At 36.2% G+C, this 25,298-nt stretch overlaps 6 protein-coding genes across 8 annotated transcripts; 4 read left to right on the top strand and 2 right to left on the bottom strand.

The window, feature by feature from the left end:
- LOC115704618 (glycine-rich cell wall structural protein 1) lies at positions 1-1,361 on the top strand. Its single transcript, XM_030631819.2, has one exon. The coding sequence runs from the start codon at positions 1-3 to the stop codon at positions 1,111-1,113; it is 1,113 nt and encodes a 370-aa protein (XP_030487679.2). The 3' UTR covers positions 1,114-1,361.
- A 7,911-nt stretch (positions 1,362-9,272) lies between these two features.
- LOC115707739 (uncharacterized) lies at positions 9,273-12,976 on the top strand. Its single transcript, XM_030635778.2, has 7 exons — positions 9,273-9,460; positions 9,608-10,110; positions 10,557-11,210; positions 11,328-11,780; positions 11,906-12,078; positions 12,225-12,408; positions 12,667-12,976. The coding sequence occupies exons 2-7, from the start codon at positions 9,694-9,696 to the stop codon at positions 12,754-12,756; spliced, it is 1,971 nt and encodes a 656-aa protein (XP_030491638.2). The 5' UTR covers positions 9,273-9,460; positions 9,608-9,693; the 3' UTR covers positions 12,757-12,976.
- Positions 12,913-15,099, bottom strand: LOC115707741 (uncharacterized). 3 transcript variants are annotated; one of them, XM_030635781.2, is made up of 7 exons: positions 14,869-15,099; positions 14,294-14,573; positions 14,096-14,215; positions 13,855-14,013; positions 13,499-13,671; positions 13,289-13,394; positions 12,913-13,177 (listed from the first exon to the last, which is right to left on the bottom strand). In XM_030635781.2, exons 2-7 carry the CDS (start codon positions 14,549-14,551, stop codon positions 13,148-13,150), a joined length of 846 nt encoding a protein of 281 aa, XP_030491641.2. In that variant the 5' UTR covers positions 14,552-14,573; positions 14,869-15,099; the 3' UTR covers positions 12,913-13,147. The 3 variants fall into 3 exon arrangements, with proteins under 3 accessions (XP_030491641.2, XP_060973044.1, XP_060973047.1); XM_061117061.1 differs by having other exon boundaries at positions 15,022-15,044; XM_061117064.1 differs by lacking the exons at positions 14,294-14,573; positions 14,869-15,099 and having other exon boundaries at positions 14,110-14,215.
- An 884-nt stretch (positions 15,100-15,983) lies between these two features.
- LOC115707740 (uncharacterized) lies at positions 15,984-18,222 on the bottom strand. The gene is made up of 7 exons (XM_030635779.2): positions 17,987-18,222; positions 17,629-17,908; positions 17,314-17,550; positions 17,121-17,214; positions 16,883-16,920; positions 16,586-16,721; positions 15,984-16,478 (listed from the first exon to the last, which is right to left on the bottom strand). Exons 1-7 carry the CDS (start codon positions 18,040-18,042, stop codon positions 16,057-16,059), a joined length of 1,263 nt encoding a protein of 420 aa, XP_030491639.2. The 5' UTR covers positions 18,043-18,222; the 3' UTR covers positions 15,984-16,056.
- A 293-nt stretch (positions 18,223-18,515) lies between these two features.
- On the top strand, positions 18,516-21,748 carry LOC115707738 (aminomethyltransferase, mitochondrial). Its single transcript, XM_030635775.2, has 4 exons — positions 18,516-19,021; positions 19,763-20,338; positions 20,667-20,785; positions 21,053-21,748. The coding sequence occupies exons 2-4, from the start codon at positions 19,781-19,783 to the stop codon at positions 21,597-21,599; spliced, it is 1,224 nt and encodes a 407-aa protein (XP_030491635.1). The 5' UTR covers positions 18,516-19,021; positions 19,763-19,780; the 3' UTR covers positions 21,600-21,748.
- Positions 21,749-22,186: 438 nt separating this feature from the next.
- LOC115704124 (homologous-pairing protein 2 homolog) lies at positions 22,187-24,212 on the top strand. The gene is made up of 6 exons (XM_030631343.2): positions 22,187-22,575; positions 22,724-22,749; positions 23,094-23,361; positions 23,440-23,510; positions 23,613-23,801; positions 23,900-24,212. Exons 1-6 carry the CDS (start codon positions 22,542-22,544, stop codon positions 23,996-23,998), a joined length of 687 nt encoding a protein of 228 aa, XP_030487203.1. The 5' UTR covers positions 22,187-22,541; the 3' UTR covers positions 23,999-24,212.
- Positions 24,213-25,298: the final 1,086 nt, after the last annotated feature.

Raw genomic sequence — 25,298 nt, 5'->3', positions numbered from 1 at the left:
ATGGCTACTACGCTTCCAAAATTTGTATGCATTGCTCTTCTGGTTTGGACTATTGTCTGTGTTTCGACTTGTTCCTCTTATGGAGAAGAAAACAGCTATGATAATTGCTCCTATAGAAATTGGCGGGGTTGTGGAAGTTTCTATGGCAGGGGAGATAATAATAGAGGAGTGAATCGTGCTAATCAAGGGTATGGTGGTGGCGGCGGAGAAGGTGGGGGTGTTGGGTCTGGTCACGGTGAAGGTTATGGAGCTGGTGGCGGCGTCAGTGGTAATGGCGGAGGTGGTGGGGGAGGTGGTGGAGAAGGTGGGGGAAGCGGAGCTAATGGTGGGTCGGGTCACGGGAGTGGGTTTGGTGCGGGTGTTGGAATGGGGACCTCTGGGACCGGTGGTGGTGGTGGAGGTGGAGGAGGAGAGGGTGGCGGAAGTGGTGGTACTGCAGGTGGGTCCGGTTCCGGGTCGGGTCATGGCAGCGGTTCTGGTGAAGGAGGAGCCGGTGGTGGCAGTGGCGGTGGAGGTGGTGGTGGTGAAGGAGGTGGGAATGGTGAAAATGGTGGTTCTGGTCATGGTAATGGTTTTGGTGCTGGGGCTGGTGTTGGTGGCAGTGAAGGAGGTGCAGGTGGCGGTGGCGGTGGCGGTGGAGGTGGTGGGGAAGGAGGTGGTTCAAATGGTGGTGGGTCTGGTCACGGTAGTGGTTTTGGTGCCGGTGGTGGTACTGGAGGAGCAGGAGGCGGAGGAGGTGGTGGTGGAGGAGGAGGAGGAGGTGGTAGTGGTTCTGGTTCTGGTCATGGTAGTGGCTTTGGAGCAGGTTTTGGTTTTGGAAGTGGCGGAGGAGGTGGCGGTGGAGGTGGAGGTGGCGGTGGTGGTGGTGGTGGTAGTGGTGGGGGAGAAGGTCATGGTGAGGGTAGTGGGTTTGGAATGGGAAGTGGGAAAGGAGAGGGTACTGTAGGAAGTGGCGTTGGAAAAGGTTACGGTGGAAGTAGTAGTAAATCAGGTAATGGTATGAGTATGGGATTTGGAATGGGCATGGGAATGGGTTTTAGCATGGGAAGTGGGGGTGGAGCTGATGATACCACCAATACTAATACTAAGCAAGTCGATGACCACCGCCCGTAGGCGCCAACTTATACATTTCACTATCTACCATTTTCGGTAGATTCTCATTTTGATACTATACTATGTTCATCAATTACATGCACAATCATGACTTTGGGGAGCAGAAGAGAACATATAAAATTCATGACAACGACAATTAGCCGTAATAAATTTACAATTAAGTTTGTTTCTTACTTTTTTCGTTTTTTGTTTTCTCAAAATAATATCATATGATTGGACACCTATAAGTGGATTGTTTACTCTTTACATTCTTATTTGTCATTACAATGATTATTATGCCTGTCAATAATACCAAAACATTTCCCCTTAATAATAATAATTATAATAATACCAAAACACCAAAAGAGTAACTCAACTAAAGTGTGTCATGCATGGCAAACATCAATCAAACTAAATCAATTAAAGACATGTTATAATATCTCATTATTTACTTAAAGACCCACAATATAATCTCAACTTTATTTTTCAAATTATATGTTAAAATAATTTAGTCAACTACTATTTAATAAAGAGAACTTTTGAAGCATAACTTTACAAGAATATTTGGGTGCAATAAAAGTAAAGAGCACAAAATAATTGTAGTGCTTCGGCCACTATAACAACCTACATCCACTTTTGAAGAGATTCTATTTACGAGTTTCTTGGAAAATTAATTTGAAGAGAATAAATGCTCCTATTATTACAAATTTCGTGACCAATTTGAGTTATATTTATAGTGAAATTAGGTGTCAAAATTGATTTGAAGGCTGGGTAATGACTAATTCACTTATGCATTGTTTGCTTGAATGGATTAGAGAATGGATGGATTAAAATGAATAGATAAAGTTATAACTATGTAGTATTATGCCTCTAAATTTTTTAGCCCATTAAAAAAATAGTCTTAAAACTATTAACAGTGTTATCAATTAATTATTCTGTCAGATTTTGCCATATGTGACAAACATAATGATGATGTGATTGTTTAAATAGTTCTATATCAGCACTATACGTGCAATTAATTAAAAAAAATAGTTATAACTTTAATTAATAATGATGATGTGATTGTTTAGACAAATTTAATATAACTAATTAATAAATATGTTTTTTCAAAGAATAATTATTATATTTTTATGTATGACATTAAATAGATATAATAAAATAATAATTTTTATTTTAATTTTATTTAATAAAATTTTTGTACTTAATAAAACAGTATAATTTAAAAATATAATTACATATTACTCTAAACACAGTTTACATATATTCTTATTCTGAATAACCTATACCAAGTGCTTAAGAATGGAATTTGTTATATTTCTATCTGTTGAAATAGGTTTAACAAAAAAAAATGTATAAAATCTAAATAAGTAGAAGAAAATGTATGTTTGAATTTTGTGAAAATTATGGTTAAATTTCTATTTTTCTTATCAACTATAAAGTTTTTTATTGTTAAATATGTTAATCTACTACAGATTATGAACCAAGATCAATACTTTATTTAGAGCATCACAAACAATATGAAAAACATACCTCCCATATTTGCATTTTCCATTGTTACTATAGCACCAAATTCTTCAATGTATCCTAAGATGGTAGAAGAGGAGCCTATGAAAGCAAAACCCCCTTATTCTCATCACCACACACACTCTCTTATTTATACTAACACATATTAACCCCATATATATATCCAACACCTAACCCTAAGGGGCTTAGGCTTATTGGGCTAATGAGTATAATTAGTGGTGGACTATAATTTAATGGGCCAATTATAGTTTTAGGGTGCTCTCATGTGCCTCTAATACATTTATTAATTATTGACCATCCCATTATGGTAGTGAGTAAATATTAGGCACATAGTTAATGATTGTGTTTATGGTATTAAGCTCATGATTATATTAGTCCACAATAATAATTCTAACATTCTCCCACTTGGACAATATAATCAACCACCATAACATTGTCTATCACACATAAGGTAACCAATTAAGACGTACATAATATCATATCGACAGGATACATGTATTATGTAAGAATTGACCTTGAAGACATTTATCCATTAACAATCATTAACAATCAAACTAGACATGCATGAGGTATGACAAAATTGAGATTATGCGCATTCATCTCGTTTTGTACCTGTCACTTCCTTGAACAACAACATATATGTATAAGCATACATATGTAACAACAATAAAGAAGTGACTTTAGTATCATAATGCATGTTCTTAACAAAACACAAGCCATAAGCAATCCGTACAAAATACTAGCATGTTCAATACATAAATAACAAACTCCCACTGAGCTTAACAAGCTAGGCTTCCAACAATCCCATTCGGGCAACATGCTCCAAAAATACACATATGGGTAAGCCTTTCGTTAGTGGGTCTGCTAACATGCCAGTGCTAGGCGTGTACTTAGTGGAAATGAGAGACTCTGTAACTTTCTCTTTAACAAAGTAGTACTTTATGTCAATATGCTTTGAGCGAGAAGTGCTTCTAGTGTTCTTAGAGAAAGCTACTGCTGCAGAATTATCACAATATAATTTCAGCGGCCTTGCGATAAAGGCTACAACATCTAGTCTTTGAAATGAAATTTCAGCCCATATGCATTTGCTTGACAAGCAGGCTCATAACACGCCATATACTCGCCTCTAGTGGATGAAGCCGTGAGTGTACGCCGACACTTTTCCACGATACGAGGCTCATCCAAATTCCATCATATGAATGTAGCCAGTGGACCTTTTATTATTGTCCACGCATCCCACACAATCGACGTCATCGAACCCAACTATATCCGAGTGTCGGCTCGCCGATAGGTCAACATATGATCCTTGGTACCACAAGATACTGCATGACCTTCTTAGCCACTTTCCAATGGCTAAGTCCGGGATCACTCAAGTACCTACACAACACGCTAACAACAACAGCAATATGAGGGCGTGTGTATACTTGAGCATACGTAAGGCTACCAACTAGTGACGCATAAGGAACAACTTCCATTTCATCTATCTCTTTATCATTTTGTGGACATTAGGCTTTTGAGAACTTGTCACTCTTCACTATTAGTGCCTTCCCAGAAGAACATATATGTTGAATCTTTTCAAGATCTGATCAATGTAAGTTTTCTGAAACAATTTCTTGATTGGCTAAGTAGCGTGGAGAAGTTCTTTGATTGGAAAGAACTATCCGAAGAATACCATTAGCCCTATCTTGAAGGATTTGAATCCTAAGCACATAAGAAGCATTGCTAAGGTCTTTCATGTCAAAATGGTCAAACAAGAATTGTTTTGTCTCAACCAACGAAATGAGGTATTAGATGCAAGAAGGATGTCATCGACACACGGTACCAAGAAAAAGAAACGCTCATCGACCTTCATGTATATACATTGATCCACCATGTTCTCCCACTGACAATCATATCAAACTTGAGATACCACTTCCTTGATGCTTGTTTAAGACCATATATCTACTTCTTGAGTTTGCAAACCATGTGTTCTTTGCCAGACTTCTCAAAACCTACAGGTTGAGTCATGTATATCCTCGTATAGGTCACCATTCGAAGGCAGTCATTACATCCATTTGTTTGAGTTCTAGAACAAAATGGGCAATTATAGCCATAATGATTCGCAGCGAATCTTTGGTGGAAACTGGTGAAAAAGTTTCTTGGAAATCAATGTCGTTTTTCTGACTACAGCCTTTAGCCACAAGTCGAGCCTTGCACCTCTCTATTTGCCCATTTGAGTCACGTTTGATCTTATACACCCATTTGCACCCGATGGGCCTACAACCTTTGGGTAGTTCAACCAACTCTCAAACTTCATTTTGTGACATAGAACTCAATTCTTCTTTCATTGCATCCACCCATAATGCAGATTTATGACTATTCACTGCTTTCGGTAACTACGGCTCGAGAATCATCTCCCACAAACTCATGTTCCCGCATATAGACAAGATAGTCATCGTGATAGGGGATAGCGAGCTGTGCTCTTTGTGATCTTCTCACCACAACCTCATCGTCCCCCTAAATCAAGATTTTCATCTTGTATTGGATCTTAAGGTTCACCATGAGCTTCTATTGGAACTTGTTCAATCACAGGGTCATTAGTAGGATTAGAAGCGGAAGCGGAAGCAACAGGTACAGGGACATAGACACACTCTTCCCTGAATACAATTTCCTGACCCTTGATTTGAACCAAATTCATCCTCAAACTAGACAGCTCGGTTTGATTCCACACCCTGGTGGTGTGAGAGGGACAATAGAACTTAGAACCTCTTGAACCAATAGTGTAGCCTACAAACCTCCCACTGATTGTATTCAGATCCAGCTTCTTAGATTTAGGGTCATAAGGCCTTACCTCAGCTTTGCATCCCCAAACGTGAAAAATAACGCAAAATCGATTTCTTGCCAGACCACAACTCGTATGGCGTCTTTGGAACCGACTTGCTAGGCACTTAATTCAAGATATAAGCAGCAGTCATTAATGCCTCACCCCATAAAAAACTCTGGTAAGCTAGAATGAATTAACATACAGCGTACCATATCAAGAAGTGTGTGATTTCTTCTTTCAGCAATTTCATTCTCCTGGGGTGTACCTGGCATTATATATATCTTGCATCAACGCCACGTTCGTGCAAGTATCATCCAAACTACGTGGTTCCTTCTAGTTTCATCATAACGCCCATAATACTCTTCACCTCTATCAGAATTGACAACCTTAATCTCCTTTCCCTTTTGAAGCTCAACATTCGTCTTGAAAATCTTAAGGCATTTAAAGATTCAGACTTCTTATGAATGAGCTCAATATGACCATATCGGAAAAAAAACATCAATGAAGGTAATGAAGTATTTATAGCCGCCCATAGCAGGTGGAACAAAAGACCCACAAATGTCAGTGTGAATAAGCTCCAATACATCTGTGCACTTATCTGACTTACTCTTTCTAACCTTAGCAGTTAACTTTCCTTTTATACAATTAACATATGCAGTGAATTCAGAGAAATTGAGATCTTGAAGTACACCATCTTTCACCAATCTCTCCATTCTATCTTTAGAAATATGGCCCAAACGTTTATGCCAAAGCATGGAAGATTTCAATTCTAATCTTGCACGTTTGGAACCAACAACATTATTAAGAGAAGAAGAAGAAGAAATGCAAGAGGGTGAAGTAGCAGAAACATCATCATATATATCAAGCTTATATCTAAAGTTCCACATGAACTTCCATTACCAACCCTCATAGAGTCACGATACAAAATCAGATTTCCAATTCAAAAAGAAGACTATAACCTAGTTTATCCAAAACAGATACAGAAATCAAGTTCCTCTAAATAGCGGGCAAGTAATGAATAACTTGCAAAATTCCAAGAAAATATCCTATATTTAACTGTAGTCAAACAATCCCAAAACTCTATTCTGACTTTAGTATCGTCTTCCATATATACGTACCCTTCCGAACTATTCGGCCTTCTTCGATTTATCACTGCCTTTCTTCTCTAAGTGGACTTTTGGTCACTAGAGTTGTTGGAAGTGGACTCTCTCTTCTGATAATTGCTTCGGTTCGTTACCATGGAGATGTTTCTTGCTTTTCCCTTTTTCAAGTCCTCCTCTTCATTAGCAAGAATGGCATTCATCTCCTCAACGGTCCATTGCTCCTTTTGAGCATTATAGCTTGATCTGATCGAATCAAACTGAGAGGAAATGGTTTCCATCACAAACCACACCATGTAATCGTCACCAAGATCCAATCCCAGGCCCTTGAGCTTTCGGTAACAACCCATCAGTTTGTCAATGTGAGATCTAATGTCAACTGAATCAGCATAATTAGTCTGATGGAACAAAGTCAGACATTCATTTTTCTCATTCTTTGAGAATTTCTAGTACTTCTCCTTGATCACATTGAGAAAATCCTTTTTTTTAATCTCAGTTTGGGGAATATTATCACGAATTGACCCATCCATGTGATATCTCATAAGCATCAGACAACAACGATTGGAATACTCCCAATCCTCATAGGACTTTCTATCCTTTTCAGTGGTATCATTAGTAGATTTCGGAGGTGCATCAGTTCTCAAGGCCAAATCCACTCTCATAAGAGTCAAATTCATCATGAGATACTCTACCCACTGCTTGTGGTTAGTTCCGTTCAGCGTCAACATGGCAGAGGTTCTTGGATTGCTTAAAGCTAATGAGAAACAAGAGCAATAACCATTAAATGCATGTTATAACATAATCATGCCATTTGTGCTCTCTTCTCATAAATAAATGATCGCAAAATAACACATGAAAGTTCTCACACAACTTAACAAGATGGAACTCATACACAGGTAAGAAAAATCTATTAAATATTATAATCAAATGCATTAATTCATTATCGAAAGGATAGATAAATTGTGATTCATAATATTTAATAATTTTCTTCACCATATTACCCATCTTTAATAAGCAACCATCATCGATAGGATAATTAATTACTCATAAAGATCTCAATGTTATTTGGAGGAAAATACAATACTTAAATAAATTAATATTTAAGTGTTCCTCATCACCAAACAATTTTTCATGCTTAATCTTACGATAGGCAAGAAAATAAACACTAATTGTTGAAATAAATCACAAAATTTATGCCACAATACTAAAATTATCAACCAAATATGAATAAAATTCAAGCAATAAGTATTGCGTATACCAAAAAATAATAGAGAATTAAAAAACATGAAAATGGTAGAAAAGTGGCCCAATAGCACCCCTGCACGCGCCCCCACGCGCCCATTTCCTCCTCTTTTTTTTTTTTTTAAATGTCCGTACGACATGTCGTTTGACAGAAACGACGTGTCGTTTGGACAAAACGACTATCGCAGGGGGTCCAAAAACGACCCGTCGTTCGCGGCGAAAGTGGGCAGCCATTTGTCCGTACGACATGTCGTTTTATGGAAACGACATGTCGTTTTCCTTGAACGACATCCAAACAGGGTAAAAAACGACCTGTCGTTTTTCTTCGGCTGGGCTGAAACAATAGGTCGAACGACATGTCGTTTTGCCCGACAGAGGCAAACGACACGTCGTTTTTCGGTCGTCCCTGTCGCCCAAAAAACCTCAGTCGGGTCCGTGGGTCAGAAATCCGGATCGGCGCGACCCGGTTCGTGATCCGGCCATATCTCCCACATCCGGCGACCAAATTCGACGCCGTTTGAGGGGTTTTGATCCATTTTCAACCCTCTATTATTTTCCAATACCCATTTAATTCAAAAAATACAAAATAATAGATAAAACATTTTGAACCCGAAATGGGTTTTCCTCCATTAATGAGCTTTATAAAAAACTTGATATTTTACTATAAAAAATATAGCAACAGCCCAAATATTAAGAAAATAACATATTCTACAACATTTAATCTCACATTACTCATTAATAAACATATTAATCCAAAAATAAAATAAATCATAAAACAAAAAAAAAAAGGGTTAAGTTCATGAGCTCTAAAATCAAATATACTAGCTCTTGATACCAATTGTTAATCTACTACAGATTATGAACCAAGATCAATACTTTATTTAGAGCATCACAAACAATATGAAAAACATACCTCCCATATTTGCATTTTCCATTGTTACTATAGCACCAAATTCTTCAATGTATCCTAAGATGGTAGAAGAGGAGCCTATGAAAGCAAAACCCCCTTATTCTCATCACCACACACACTCTCTTATTTATACTAACACATATTAACCCCATATATATATCCAACACCTAACCCTAAGGGGCTTAGGCTTATTGGGCTAATGAGTATAATTAGTGGTGGACTATAATTTAATGGGCCAATTATAGTTTTAGGGTGCTCTCATATGCCTCTAATACATTTATTAATTATTGACCATCCCATTATGGTAGTGAGTAAATATTAGGCACATAGTTAATGATTGTGTTTATGGTATTAAACTCATGATTATATTAGTCCACAATAATAATTCTAACAAAATATATATTTTTAATACTTAAATTAATTTAAAATTTATTTTTAGTTCAACACAATCACATTAATCTGCTCTAGAGTCATTATTTGTATTTTCACAAAATATGAAATTTAAAAATTAATTTCTTAAAAAATAGGACCCAATTAAGTAATTATGTAAAATATCTCACCAAAAGAAAATAAACGTTAGTTGTGGGGTGTAATTAAAAATACACTAAACCCTATCATATTCACTTTGCCTAACAAAAAGTCCAGTCCGCCTCTCCCTTAAACCCACGAACACAATCAGCCGGAAACTTTCCGCTGCTCACGCCGTCGCCGACAACCTCCTCTATCTCTTTCTCCTTCAACGCCGACTAGCTTCTGTACTCCTCTTTCTCTCTCATCAACGCGGGCCAGGTGAGTTCTGTAATATGAATACTTTATATGTTTTTCAATTTCTCTGGTGCGACAAAATTACAGTGCTTTAAATTTTGGTAGCATTGCCACAATAATGATTATGGGGAGCTATATAAATTCATAATATGCATGTTGTTTTTCTTCCAGATATATAAGTCCACTCTATAACTGTCTGTTGTGTCCTTAAAACCTCTCGGAAAAATTTCTAAACCCTAGAACGAAAACAAACAAAAATGGCGGACGTGGTGCAGTACCGGCTGGAGCGCATGGTCAATGAGCTTGACGATCTCGAGCGTCGCGGCATCTTCACACGCCGTGAGATTAATGAGATAGTTAAGCAGCGGCGCAAATTCGAGTACCGCCTAAAGCGGCCGAGTCCGCTGAAGCAGGATTACCTGGCTTACATTGAATACGAGACTCAACTCGACTCGCTCAGACGGCTCAGGAAGAAGTCAGTGGCGCGACAGCTGAGGAACCAGGGAATTGATGAGAATAAGAAGAAGATGAAGAAGTCAGTTTCAGACTTCGCTGGCGTTGTGAGAATTGTTGACATTTACAGACTGGCGGTTACGCGTTACAAGGGTGATATTGATCTTTGGTTTCGGTACCTTGAGTTTTGTCGAGAAAAACGTCATGGCAGGATGAAGAAGGTAACCTATATTGAGTATTGTTGTTTTGGTAAATTTATATGCAGAGGACGAGGTTGCTTCTTGTATCTTTGAGCTCCTATCATTGAAGTTTTAGGAAAAATTGATTTCACAGGGGAGAAGAACATATTGTTATTTATTTATTTTTCCTTTTTCTCTGTTATGTTTGGTTACTAAGAAAATGGAGGATTAGTAGTGACAGTCCAAAGTTAAAGTCTAATAGGGTTAATCCTGTTATTGATCCATATTGAAAATTGACCAAATTAATCAATTTGTCAACTTATACTAAATTTGTTCTGATTAACAAACTGTAAAAAGCTGAACTTTTTGCTGATATAAGAGAAATAAGACTAATAATAATATAAGATGCGTCCAACTGCTAAAATTGTCTAATTTAATTAAGTGGGATTTGTATATTTCTTGCTCATTTGATTTTGTATTTTTTTCAGGTCCTAGCTCAGGCTATTAGGTTTCATCCAAAGGTCCCTGGACTTTGGATTTACGCAGCTGCTTGGGAATTTGATCACAACTTAAATGTTGCTGCTGCTCGTGCTTTAATGCAGAGCGGTTTGAGAGTTTGTCCTACATCAGAAGAGCTTTGGATCGAGTATCTTCGGATGGAACTTACCTACCTTAATAAGTTAAAGGCCCGAAAGGTTGCTCTTGGAGAGGATGAGGGAACTCTGGTCCGTGATAAGAAAGTGGCCGGTGAGAAACAATGGAGAGATGGCAATGAAGACTTATTTATGTCCCTTAATGAGGAAAAGGAAAATAATGAGTCAAATGTGGAAAACAAGAAGACGCGAGGGAAAGTAGATGTTTTTCGAGAGCAGGGATTTAGTATTTTAAAAGCCATATATAGTGGAGCAATTGAAGCTCTTCCTTCTAGTTTAAACCTGAGGAAAAAGTTTTTCGAGATATTGGACGCATTAGATTTGGCTCATTCTGAAGAAATGCACGAACAGATACTAAGTGAGATGAAGAGAGATTTTTCAACAGAACCAGAGTATTGGGACTGGCTTGCAAGACTTGAATTTGATCCGGAGGTCATAGAGGGGATGAGTGATGAACTTGTGCTTTCTCAAACAGAGAAAGCTATTCAGGTACAATTTTTACATAAGAATACTTGTGAGTTTGGCAAATTTCTCATTTGTTTGCTTAATCATCTGACAAGTAGAATTCTGTGTTTAATTTCCTTCTTTTCTTTCTTTCATGATTAGGTATATGAGGAGGCCCTTAAAGTTATGCCTTCGGCCAAAGTATTTGATAATTACACAAGGTTTATGATGGATGTTATACTTCTCCAAAAAGGAGAAAAAGAAATTTTAGAATTGTCTGGTCCATATGCAACTTATATATCACATCTATTAGGTATATATGAGAAAGCTAAAGCATTAGGATGTATTACTGAAGATCTTGCATACCAATATGTTTCATTTTATTTACAACTGGGAAGACTGGATGAAGCAAGAAACTTGGCAGATAAGCTTTGCCGTGAAATTTTTTCGGACTCAACAAGGTTATGGCTATTAAAGGCATCTCTAGAAGTTAGGCATGTTACAAAAGATTCACTATCGTCCCCAACTAAAGCTGACCTTCTATCTATCTTTGGACTTCTGAAGGATGTTTTGCCAAAAATTTCTGTCTCAAAAGCTGAGAGTTTGTGGATAATGGTATGTTGTGCATGTATTTTCAAGTTGTGATTCTTTTGGTCAGACTTAGCATGGTGCTTTCTATCCCTGATGATGTTCCAAACTTTTTTTATTTATACTAATTCTTATATTTTTCTCATGTGCAGGCACTCAAGCTGTTTTCAAGTCACAAAGAGTATTTTGAGAAACTGGTTGGCCTCTCTATTGTATCAATATCTAAAGATGGAGACAGTGACAATGGTTTCTCCTTATCATCAGCTATCGTGAATTTTGTTTTACAAAATGATGGAATTCAAAGTGCGCGAGAAATGTATAAACGGTATGTCGTTAGATATTGAACTATGTATCTACTTCTTGTCATCTTGTGTGATAAAATGTTCACCTTTGCATGTGCAATGCCACCTGTAGTGTATTTTCCTCTGTTGTTCTAAGTATTATAAGCTTTTATTTTTTCTTCCACTGCAGCTTTCTTGCATTACCACATCCGGGGCTAGCTATATACAGAAATTGCATTGATTTGGAAACCAACTTAGCATCAGTTGGTGACAAAGATGGGCTTGTAAATGCGCGGAAGTTATTTGAATCTGCACTTTCAACTTATGGGCAAAACCTGAGCTTATGGCAAAATTACCATCGATTAGAAACGAAGGTGCACTTTTCATTACTCTTGTACTTTAAGAACCCTGATGAGATTGGGGCAGTGCCTTTTGCTTTTATGTGGAATATCATTTCAATGGCTATGGTCTTTATGAAATTGTAAAAAAGAAAAAAAGGGAAATTGTATGGGATTACATTTCACAAACATTGTATAGTCTCTGATGATTTGGGTTATTTGACATAGTTATTATATGCCAATCCAGAGTTTGAAAATATTTGTTTCCACTCACAAGCTTATCTGGTTTTGCAGATGGGAACATCTGAAACCGCTAGTGCCGTCCATTGGCGTGCAAGGAAGATACTAAAGGATTCGACTGCTCTCTTTAATTCAGATTTCTAAATGTGTGTACATTTGATTCAATTTTGACCTTTTACTGCTGTTAGACTGCAAACGGGAAAGATGTGTAACTTGCGGGTGATATCAACATTGTTTGGTATGTAAACTTTTCCCTCTCAAAGTTGGAGATTAGTAAGTCATCATCATCACTGTGTTCAGTGCCAAACGAGAACGTGTTACAGTATTTATATCACTAAAATTGCCTCGTGAGCAGTTGTGATCATTTACATTAAAGCCTTATTTACATGAAAACGTCTAAATTTACATATTTTAATACATGATTTTCGCATAAAAACTTTGAAACGATACTGTTTCGAAATTGCTACCGTAGTGTACTCCTAAACCCCAGAGATGGTGTCAGCAGTGGAAAAAGTCTTTATGGACGCAGAAGAGGTTATACCCTAGGCCACTGTGGACTCACCACCTGCATATGCAAACAAATAGCAACACGAGTTATATTGGACCATTAGTTTCGAGTATTGCTAAATTTTACCATCTGATTTGAATGTATGTTAAACATTGAACTAAAGCTAACCTCTAGTGTGCTAAACACTAGTAGCATTCGACTAGCAACCACTGAGGGCTCCTCGGCTCGACCCACCACTGCCATTTGCTCCAGCTGAAGAGTCTTCACGGGAAGCCTGCAGCAAACGAACAAAGCGAAAACCGTCCAGGCCGAATAAATAATGACAGCAAATGAGCACTTAAAATCATCAAATTCCATCATCAAACAAAACAACCTTACCATGCCATTCCTCGGACATAGTATGCATTTGCTATGAGGGCACAAAAGCCCTTCCACTGAAGCCTTATTTCGTCTGACACTGGAGGAGTAGATGACCACCTAACTACAGTGGGTTGTGGTGTACATAATATGGTTATGAATATAATGCTCAGCCATAATATGCATTCTTCAACCTGCATCATCGAAAAGAAAAAACAAATGAATTTTACTAACCAGCTTATATGATAACAGAGACGTAAATGGCATTGCTGTTGATGAAATTGCCAATATTCTTGTGTTATGGTTTGATGGTATATATGCCACAGAATATTGTTTTTGACAAATTAGATTTTATTAATTAAGAAAAAGTTTCTCACCTCCTCTGATGCAATCTTGGATTTCAAACTGGTGTTTCCACCACAAGTTTGCATTGCATCAATTTCAACACCAGATTCTTTCATATCAGCAAGTTCTTTCCTTAAACCTTCATCAGTGCATCCTAAAGCATAAGCATTCACCCCAGCACTAATAAACTCCTGATTAACCGAAATCGTTATTTGAGTATAAACACAATTTAGAAAAACCTCACAAGAAAAGAAACCAAACCACTGAATATACTTTTAGGTTGTCACCTCCTCCACGATCAACCACATTCCTGTACCTCCTGAGTAAACTAATTGCTATGTTCCTTGAAGAACGATACTCTTCATCAGATGGAATTGAATTATCCAACCGGCACTATAAAAGTTCAAAACTGTTTTAAACATACTAATCATTCAAAAAGGTTAATGTATAAAGTTTACCAAAAACACTTACTAGCCATTTCTTTGTAGCTACATGGTGAGGCTGACCCACATGATTGGTGTTCAGCTGAAAACGGTTTTTCCATGAAAATAAGGAAGATGGTTGTGTACAATTACATGAGGTCCTAAGTACTTTTGGGGTTGATGAAACATTGATCAAGGAATTGAGATGGGTATTCCTAGATGGTGGCAATGCCTCGTGATGAAGGGTATTACAATCTGGGCTTGTCAGGCACTTTGTAGTAGCTACTGATGCATACACCATCAACATGTTTAGACCATGATAATATTTCCTTCAAACAATCCAATATTAACACCAAAAATTAGATGAAATGAATTTCTTATAAAAAGATAGAATCATAATACTCACTCATATATATACTAAAATTACAGATAAAATTAGAAAAGAAAAACACAACAGCTATGCTCAATCATAGCCAGATAAAAATATGCTCAAATTTACTAGCTTCCAAATAGGCAATCTTCAAAACATCTATGTTTAAGGTATATTGATAATTTCCAAAGTTCGGCTATTGAGACGAAGATTAAATAGAACAGAGAGAGAGAAAATTTCACAAAAACACCAACCTGGTCAGAATATGGATGATAATTTCATCCACAAATAAAAGGACCCAACAAGAAACTTCAAGTTCAATACTTTTTGAGTAAGATAGATAATCAATTAACGAGAACTAATATAAAAATAAAATAAATAAATAAAAATCTTTAGGTTCTTATTACCGAAGCCACCAATTTTATGAATGGCTCCAGAGATTCAAATAAATTCCAAAAAAATATTTTCTGGCTGTTAAAAGAATCCACATACGTGGGGGACTTCCAAGTTTGCCATTTGCAAGGCAACCCTGATAACGACGTCGTTTCCTTGATGATTTCTCCCAATTGTTTTTAGAGTCTATTCGAGAAGACCAATGAATATAAGAGCTAAGTTACTCCAAAAATTACCAACACATTTTTTATTATTTTATATATCATTTCTTTTACAAATTTAAAATTAGCTCATTAAATAGATAATGATAAATTGATGATTAATTAATCTAACATAATAAAAAAATATATTAATTTAAACTATTTCCAAATTCGACGATGTGGCTTCTCTTTCTTTCCTACCATGCAAAGCTATTCCCAACTAAGAATTTATCGTAATATTTATCATAATAGTCATTGATTAATTCTGAAATTAAGATATTGTCGAGACTCATATTCTTAGGAGGGATTTTGTGAATTTTGTAAATTCATTATTGAATTTAGAGTGAATGATATTTGAGAGTTTAAGAAGAATTAAAATGTAAAATGAAAAATGGAAAAAAAAATTGAGTAAAATGAATAATAGAATTAATAGAGTTGAGAATACTGAAGAAGCTTAAGTAAATGAAGAATAAATGAGATCTATTTAAACTAGCTCAATCTTAGACAGGATAAGGTGGTGCGGTGGTTCATGAAAGCTGTTTGATTACATCCAGTTCTTTCACAACCAATTTTAGAGACTAATCTTGCATGGTCAGTTATGTCAAAATATTGTGTTGTAGATTTTGATGTTGGTAATGGTAGCCCATTTTCATTTCTTGAAATTTCCTCACTTGTTGATGCTCCTAGTGGAAAATAAATAATAAAAAACGATGGTTCATTGTGTTGCTTTTTGCATGGCACACACATTCAGAATACCATTGAATAATAGAAGGTCATAGCAAAAATATATCTATATTGTACAGCAAAAGTACCACAAGACAATCAAGCTGGGATTACACATACTTGAAGCTATAATTCATCATCAAGATTCAATGAAACAAGGTAAGCAATTAAGCCAACCACAGGAACAAATCTAAGAAGATTTACAATACCAAGCTTGCTCTGCTGAACATTTTGAAGATTTTCACCAATCAACCAAGGCTGGAAGATAGTGTAGAGAGCTATATCCCAAATGAAAGCATAAGCAAGCCTCTCTGAACCAAGATAACTAATCAGAAACTCCCATCTCTCTGCAATGCCCCCGAAATCGCCATCCATACGACCAAACAACGCCCATAATGTAGATACCAGACATACAACTCCACCAGTAAGACCGACAACAGATGCACCTCTTGTCATGACGGACCCCAGCTGTGAAAGCTTGTTTTGATTTCGAGTGTCGTCTGATTCAGCCTCATTCAGTCTGATAGCCATGTATGGTATTAAAAATGCTGTGATGGAACATAAAAGTTGTTTATTTGGTCATTTCAAAATGTAACTCTTACCAATGATTATAAGAAGTAAGCACAAAATTCAATTATATTAAAACAAAACATACTGTTTGTGAGGAACATTTGGAAACCCCACAAAACGTCTAGAGATCCCTTATATCTGTCCCTCTTACGATCCGTGAACAGCAAAGGAGCAAACATAAATGTCCACCCAATTACAAAATTGAATAGTCCTTCAGACATCTAAGGAAATATATGATAAGCAGTATCAGAAAACAACAGAGATGTTAAAAGAATAAGAACTGTCATAATACAAAATTGATACCAGGAAATATATGATAAGCAGTATCAGTACATGAAGTGTGGTGGTTAATCAAAGCCAAAAATGTGTTATTGATTCATACCGGGTGTAGAACTGGTGCCTCAAGCAAATGAATACCAACTACTCTGCCAAGAAAGTAAACTGATATATCAATCATGTAACAAACAAAAATATGCTAAAAGAATAAGAACTGTCATAATACAAAATTATCCATTATACACTTGAGTAAACTCACACCATCCTAAACATTAAAAGGAAAAAGTTAACAAATGAGTGAAAAGTGGTTATGGGGTATGTTAATAACAATGATATGAACATACCAGAATTCATCAGAGGCAAAATAAAGAAGAAATTGAGAGAGAGGCCCAGAAGGGAATTTACTGTGTCTGAACTGATAGCCCATACAGGATCTCCCTGTTCATATTTTTTGTGACAATTAAACCAAATTGAATTAAGATGATCAACAAATGGAACAAAAAATTGTTCTCAAAAGAAAGGCATAGATATACTAACAGGGGCATAAGGGAGCAGAAAAAGCCACAATATGTAGACTCCCTCAGCGACCCACAACAGAAATTGAAGCGCTCTCCTCAAATTATCATCCAAGTCTTCTTCTCCCTCTTCGGCCACCACTGAGGTTGGTTTCCGGGGAGTGGCATGGCATGTAATTTTACTCAACTTTATGCTATTCAACTTCGTGTGTTTTAGCAATTTTAAATCATCAGATGGAATTGAATCATCCAACCGGCACTATAAAAGTTCAAAACTGTATTAAACATACTAATCACTCAAAAAAGTTAATGTATAAAGTTTACCATAAACACTTACTAGCCATTTATTTGTAGCAACATGGTGAGGCTGACCCACACGATTGGTGTTCAGCTGAAAACGGTTTTTCCATGAAAACAAGGAAGATGGTTGTGTACAATTACATGGGGTCCTAAAAAGTTTTGTGGTTAATGAAACATTGATCAAGGAATTGACATGGGTATTCCTAGATGTTGGCAATGCTTCATGATGAAGAGTATTACAATCCGGGTATGTCAGGCACTTTGTAGTAGCTACTGGTGCATACGCCATCAACATGTTTAGACCATGATAAGATTTCCTTAAAAAAAACCCAATATTAAAACCAAAAATGAGGTGAAATCAGTTTCTTATAAAATAAAATCATAGTACTACTCACTTATATACTAAAATTACAGATATAAAAAAAATACAACAGCAGCTATGCTCAATCATGGCCAGACAGAAAAATATGCTCAAATTCACTAGCTTCCAAATGGGTAATCTTCAAAACATCTGTATTTAATTGATAATTTCTCAAAAATTCCCAGAGTTTGGCTTTTGACACGAAGATCAAATATAACAGAGACACAGAGAGAAAATTTCAGAAAAACACCCAACCTGGTAAAAGGGCACAGCAAGAAGTTTCAAGTTTAATACTTTCAAAAAAGTTTAATACTTTTTGTATTCAGCAAAAAAAAAAAAAAAACTTTTTGAGTAAGATAGATAATATAGAAATTCTCAGAAAAAAAAAAAAAGAAAAGAAAAAACTAAAATAGAATTCACAAACGTGGGGTATTTACAAGTTTGCCATTGGCAAGGCAACCTTAGTAACGACGTCGTTTCTTTTATGATATTTTAATATTTTTTAATGTTATTCCAGTTCTACCCTTCATAGCGAACCCTCACCCAGTTAGGTGCTGTGTCATGACTGCGATCACCTGTTTCAAAGCCCACCATGCATCTCACTTCTAACTTGGACTTTGGCACAAAATTCAAAAATGATTATTCAGTCATGTTAAAGTCAGACATTTAACTCGTTAGAATAGCTCAAGTACATAAAAACAAAAGTAACCGAGAAACACTTGATTCCTGAATTTGCAAAGGATAGAGTAGGGTGTTTGTCCTGTAGTGCAATCACCACTCACTTACGATGGGGCTTCTCTCCATACAGAAGACGAATCCTTCTCCACCAACCACACCAGACCAACCATTTTTCACTTTTTATTTTTTTTATTTTTTTATTATTATTTTTTTTCTACTGCAGTACACATATTCGTATACATTATCTCTCTTCAGTGCCTTGCAGAGGCATATACACACACACATATATAAAAGCCAATCTCTTTCTTGGTGGGATATGGTCTTTTGGGCTCTCAGATTTGCATTTTTCTGAAAAGCCAAGGATACAGTACTGCACAATCCTTAACAGTCGGTAAGTGTGTTAGTTATGTCTTTCTCTTCTTTAGTTTTGAGGCACATTTTCTGGTATTTTTATCCAATGTTGTCTATTTTCTCCAGTTTTATTCAATGAAAAAGTTTTTGCCTTTTGGGTTTGGGGTTTGGGGATCTGCGTCATTCTGTGTATTAATCTTTGAATTTTTCTGGAAAATATGAGGTGGGATCTAGATGAATTGTTAATTTCATATCAGCTTGAAGTTTCTTTACTGATTTTTCTTATAAATGTCATATAGTGACTGTGTACTATTTATATTTGTTACATTTCTGGCAAACGCTAATTGAGATGGGCAATTTTCTTTTTCCTCTTCTGAATATAAGTTTTAAGCTTGTGTTTTTCTGATTTGGGCAATGTCACAATACATTGGCTCGATTAACTACCCTTTTTTTTAGAGTTTTAAGCATAATTGATACGAATCTTTTGATGGCTTATTGTTTTAAACATACTCTCTTTCAAAATAACCATTGATAATTGACAATTCAACACTGTTAAATATTATTTACTGTGAAAATGGTGTTTATTCTGTATATTAATCTGGCAGTTATTTTGGTGTGCCAATAAGATTCAGTATTTACTCCTTTGTTTTTGGTTGGTGACTAGAAGATATCCCAATTATCACATACTTTATGTTAAGATGTAGTGTTATACTATTGGGAATCTGTCTTAAATTTTCTTTTAATTGTACCTGAAGCCTTCTGTAATTTTTTCTTTTGTCAGATACTTTTTGTATTGAAAATGAGAGGGGGTTTATGGCAACTTGGCCAATCAATCACCCGCCGCCTTGCACAGGCTGATAAGAAGGCGGTAGCTCGTAGATATTATTCTGCGGAATCTGAGCTCAAAAAGACTGTTCTTTATGATTTCCATGTTGCTAATGGTGGGAAGATGGTGCCATTTGCTGGGTGGAGCATGCCTATTCAGTACAAAGACTCAATCATGGACTCTACTGTCAATTGTAGGGAGAACGGGAGTCTTTTTGATGTCTCACACATGTGTGGACTGAGCCTCAAGGGAAAAGACAGCATTTCTTTCCTTGAGAAACTTGTTATTGCTGATGTTGCCTCGCTTGCCAATGGAACTGGAACTCTTACTGTATTTACAAATGAGAAGGGTGGTGCTATTGATGACTCTGTGATCACCAAGGTTACTGATGATCATATATACTTGGTGGTCAATGCTGGATGCAGGGATAAGGATCTGGCTCACATTGAGGAGCACATGAAAGTGTTCAAATCTAAAGGTGGAGATGTCTCATGGCACATTCATGATGAGAGATCTCTTTTAGCTCTTCAGGTCTGTTTTAAATTTCATATAATTTTGCTAACCTATTCTCAGCTTTTGATGTCTGCTTTGTTTTCCATGTCATAAACCTGTAATGACAGTATTTTGAGGGTGTTTAGTTGCCTATTGGTTAAGGTTTTTTCGCTAAAGAACCATGTTCTGGAAACAATACTGAATACAGATTGAGAGCTTAAATTTATCAATTTAAGTCTGTGATTAGCTTATTTGACAATAGCTACTAACCCTGTTACTTTTATCGTCATTGCTCTTATTTTTTCATTAGATTCCCGTATGGTTAATGGTTACACGCATGAAGAGTTTCTTGTCTTCTTGTTCACAGGGCCCTCTTGCTGCTCCAACTCTTCAACACTTAATGAAAGATGATTTGAGCAAGATATATTTTGGAGACTTCCGAGTGTTGGAAATCAATGGCTCAAAATGCTTCCTCACCAGAACCGGGTATGCTTCCTTCGGGTCTAAACTTAACATTGAATTTGTAACAGCAAGGTTGATTTCTAGTGCTCCTAATGAATGTTCAGTTGATGAACATAATTTATATCTGTACTGTCTTAGCAGATGCTTTGAGTTTTCTATTTCTGTTCATATTATTTCCCATGTTCTGAGCAGATCATTGTCCTTTTAGTACCATGTATTGCTATCCTAACATTGACAAGTTAATGGAGTATATTTGATAATTTCAATATCTTTTTCAATTTGCTTTCTTAGGTACACAGGTGAAGATGGATTTGAAATTTCTGTTCCTTCTGAGAATGCAGTGGATCTTGCCAAAGCAATCTTGGAAAAGTCAGAAGGAAAGGTGAGACTGACGGGTTTGGGTGCTCGGGATAGTCTTAGACTGGAAGCAGGACTGTGTTTGTATGGCAATGATATGGAACAACACATCACACCTGTTGAGGCTGGACTAACATGGGCTATAGGGAAGAGAAGAAGGGCAGAAGGTGGCTTTCTGGGTGCTGAGGTGATCCTCAAACAGCTGGAAACAGGTCCATCGATCAGGCGTGTTGGTTTGATCTCTTCAGGTCCCCCTGCAAGAGGCCACAGTGAGATTAAGAATGAGAAGGGTGAAAACATTGGGGAAGTCACGAGTGGAGGATTTAGTCCTTGCCTGAAGAAGAACATAGCTATGGGATATGTGAAATCTGGATCACACAAGTCAGGGACCAAAGTTAAGATTGCAGTTCGAGGAAAGAACTATGATGGGGCTATCACAAAAATGCCATTTGTACCTACAAAATACTACAAGCCAACCTGATTTAGGTGTGGCTTATCAGTTCCAGAAATATTCTAATTCGTTCCTCATGGACAGCATTTTCATAAAACTTGACTGTTGCAGTCAAATGCTAATTTCAATTGTCTATTTACCACACATTCTGAATGGAATGAAATGTTTCTTTCTTCAAACTTTTTCTATTATGTTTTGTGGAATGCTTGAAATTTTGGATTAGTAATTCCCATAAAGGGATGAAGAAGATAAGAGAATGAATAAGATAGATATGGATAATCAAGTCTTAAACAGTTAAACTAATCTCAACTGGTTTTTAAAGGTTATTGAATTACACTTTATATCATTGAAAAAACACAGAATAGTTAATTATATTTTTTTCGAGAAACATTTATATTTTTAAATGCATGTTAGTAATTATTCATGAAACTATATAATAAAAAATCAGTGGTGCTAATTTAAAATGAATTGGGAATTATATGGTCATAAGTTAACTGGTATTTTCCAGCCATGGCTGAGCTCTAAGCATGACGTGTCAGGTCTCTGAGAGATGTGGATTTAGTAGGGAGACAATTTTCGCAATTACAGTTGGGAATTAGGATGCGAGAATAGATTACTCATTTCAACAAACTCTACATAGAAAACGACATCGTTTCAAATGCAGAATTACGAAAAACGACAGTTTCAACTAAGTCGTTTGGATGCAGTACAAGCTTTCAGGGCAAGTTTAGATATATCAGTCATCGTCCTAGTTAGTTAGTGATGTATTTCCCGCCTTTTTACTGGAGAAGCTTGTAATTAGGGTTGAAATAATCACACACATCTCATCTTCTCCTGGTCTCCAAAGAGAGAATCTCTGCCAAACCAGAAGTCGAAATCTCTGACCAAAACTCAGAGCTCTTCATTGCTAGAAGAATTCGGAAGGCATACATAGTTCGATATTGTGAAGTGTACCCTTTAGTGTTCAATCAAATGGCGCCAGCTCCCAAATCTGATAGCGCCGAAGGTCAGTTAGCTTCAAATCTCTATCACCATTAAAATTTACTTTCTAATTTTTCAAATGTTGTCGCCATGTTTGAGTGGTAATTTCTTGTGTTTGGGGTTTAATTTTTTTTATTTTTTTGACGTATTTTGATTTAATCCAATTTTGGCAGCGATCGTCCTCAACTTCGTGAACGAGGTAACTTTTATTCATCTTTGTTCTTATTTAGTATATGTTTTTCTCTGATTGATAACGAAGCTACAATAAAATCTCGTCAATAGGGTGAAAATAATCATTCATTATTTCATTTTTCTTTTACTTTCTATCCAAACAAACAGAACACAAATTTCTCTTTTCATATTAGTCTATTTTTTTCTGGTTGTTAAGCTCAACGAAGCTTCTTTTGCAAGCCATATGGTTTTGGGGCTTCACTTTAAACCGGCTTTATTTTCAGATGATTATTTCCAGGGAAACAAGCACATATTACTTCAATCATCCTTTTAAATGTTCCTTAATTTTCTTGTTTATTTCTCGATCTGCAGCAAAATAGGCCGCTTAATTCACAAAATGTGGCTGATGCTTTACAAAAGTTTAATCTCAAGAAGGCTTCAATACAAAAAGCCCTGGATAATCTGGCTGATGGTGGGCGGATTTCCTTCAAGGAGTATGGTAAGCAGAAGATTTATCTTGCTCGCCAAGACCAATTCGACATCCCGAATACCGAAGAGCTTACTCAGATGAAGGAAGAAAATGCTAGATTGCAGAAGCAACTTGAGGAAGAAAAGAAAGCCATTGGCGAGGTTGAAGGAGGTGACCCCCTTCATTCTCTATAACCCTATACTCAAATTTTGTAGGAGATGGTGATTATGTGGACTATTTGTTTTGCAGAAATCAAAAGTTTGCAGTCAAATTTGACACTGGAACAAATACTTGCAAAGGAAGTAAAACTAAGAATGGAGGTTGGTTGAGATAGACCAGTCCTTGAATTGGAATTCGTTTCACTATAGAGATAGAAAATTTCTTTGATTTTAACTTGGGGAGCTTTTGTAACGATGTGTTAGGTTAAGGAAATGGAGGACAAACTGGAAAAATTACGTGGTGGAATTACATTGGTGAAGCCAGAAGATCGTGAGGCTATTGAAAAATTGTACTCTGAAAAAATAAGTCAATGGAGAAAGCGTAAAAGGATGTTTAAAGATTTGTGGGATGCTATTACTGAGAACTCACCAAAGAATCTCAAGGAATTCAAGGTTATCTTCATGCCTTTTGAGGGTCATTGTTTTGACTTTTGAGAAGTGTTTTGCAATGAAGAATTTGATAATAAATAGTGAGGTGGTTAATTTTGCAGGAAGAACTTGGACTTGAATATGATGAAGATGTTGATGTGAGTTTACAGTCATTAGGTGAGCTTCTACAACGTGGTAAGAAGAGGCTGCGAGGCCAGTGAATTTTTGTTTGAAGTCTTATCTTAGCTAATTACACAGAAACAAATATATAGTTCTTTTTTTGCTTTTTTCATTAGTAAAAAATGCAGATTATGCGTTGTATTAGCTTCATAGCTTGTATATTGGAGTTTCAGAATCCTATATGGTTAACCTTTTATGTATGTTAGAGGCTCTTAACTGCTAGATGATTAATGAAAATGGTTTCCCTTTTATGTATGTTTAAGGTAAAACCTTTACAGTCAATGGTATATACTATGTCCAACAGTTTATCCAATTCAAGGTGTGTAAACGATGAATTGAGGTACTAGCAGTTGCATGAAACTACTTGTTTTCAGTATTGTTCTTTGGTAAAGGAAATATAGCTAAGTTTATTTTAGATTTGCGTATGGTTATTGGTTTAGCTTGTGGAAGAGAATTTGACATATGGTACAAGTTAAAGCTATTGCCAGTATAGGTGGTGAATTCAATTGGTAATCTTTGTCCTGGGTCACAAGGAAAATACACAACTTAGAAACCTTCCAAGTTCCAATTTGAAACATTTCCAACTTCACCATGAAAGCTCAAGCACAAAGATCACGCTTTCAAAACACAATATTCATCGAAGAGATAAGTTAAAGTAAAAGGAGAAACAAAACAAACATATGAAAGGGAATATACTTATGTTATTGTTAAATAGTTATTTAATAGAGTTATTTTAGTCATTTATTTTATTTTAGTCTTATATGGTAGTTGTTTATATAAGGCTTTCTTATTAGTTGTATTATTTACAATTGAATGAAATCTTAATTTTCCTGTATCTTTTTTATTCTTTATTTGTTATTTTTCTTTTCACAAATAATTATCATGACATCAGAGTTAGGTTTATGAGACTGAATTTCTTAAGTGTGATCACATAACTAGGTTCACAAATAATTATCAGTTATCACCACACAAGCGAAATTCATATGCATATGAACTGTACTAGGGAAAGCCTCAATACCCTCACACTCATCTAGTTCTAACAAATAATGGCCCTCTCTTTAAGTTTAACTGTTTAAGTGCATTGTACTCCCAATCTGGGAGCTCTCAGCCTCATGTTCATGGAGTTTGGTTGAGCTGAGTCAACTACCAGACTTGCTTGAAATCTTGAAAGAATTTACAATTGAGATGGAGCATTACTATTGTTTCCAAATATTGTCTCTGTCATCCTCATCAAATACAACATCCTTCCTTGAAAGATTGCCTCGGGTTATGATCTTTGAACTCGAAGAAGAGAGTGAACTCAATTCAGTGGATTGATTTTCAACTGGAGTCTTCTCTTTT

The sequence above is a fragment of the Cannabis sativa genome, chromosome 1, assembly GCF_029168945.1.
Source record: "Cannabis sativa cultivar Pink pepper isolate KNU-18-1 chromosome 1, ASM2916894v1, whole genome shotgun sequence".
In the NCBI taxonomy this organism is placed as follows: domain Eukaryota; kingdom Viridiplantae; phylum Streptophyta; class Magnoliopsida; order Rosales; family Cannabaceae; genus Cannabis; species Cannabis sativa.
Note: the sequence above shows the minus strand (reverse complement) of the source record. Positions and strands in the feature narration are given on the sequence as shown.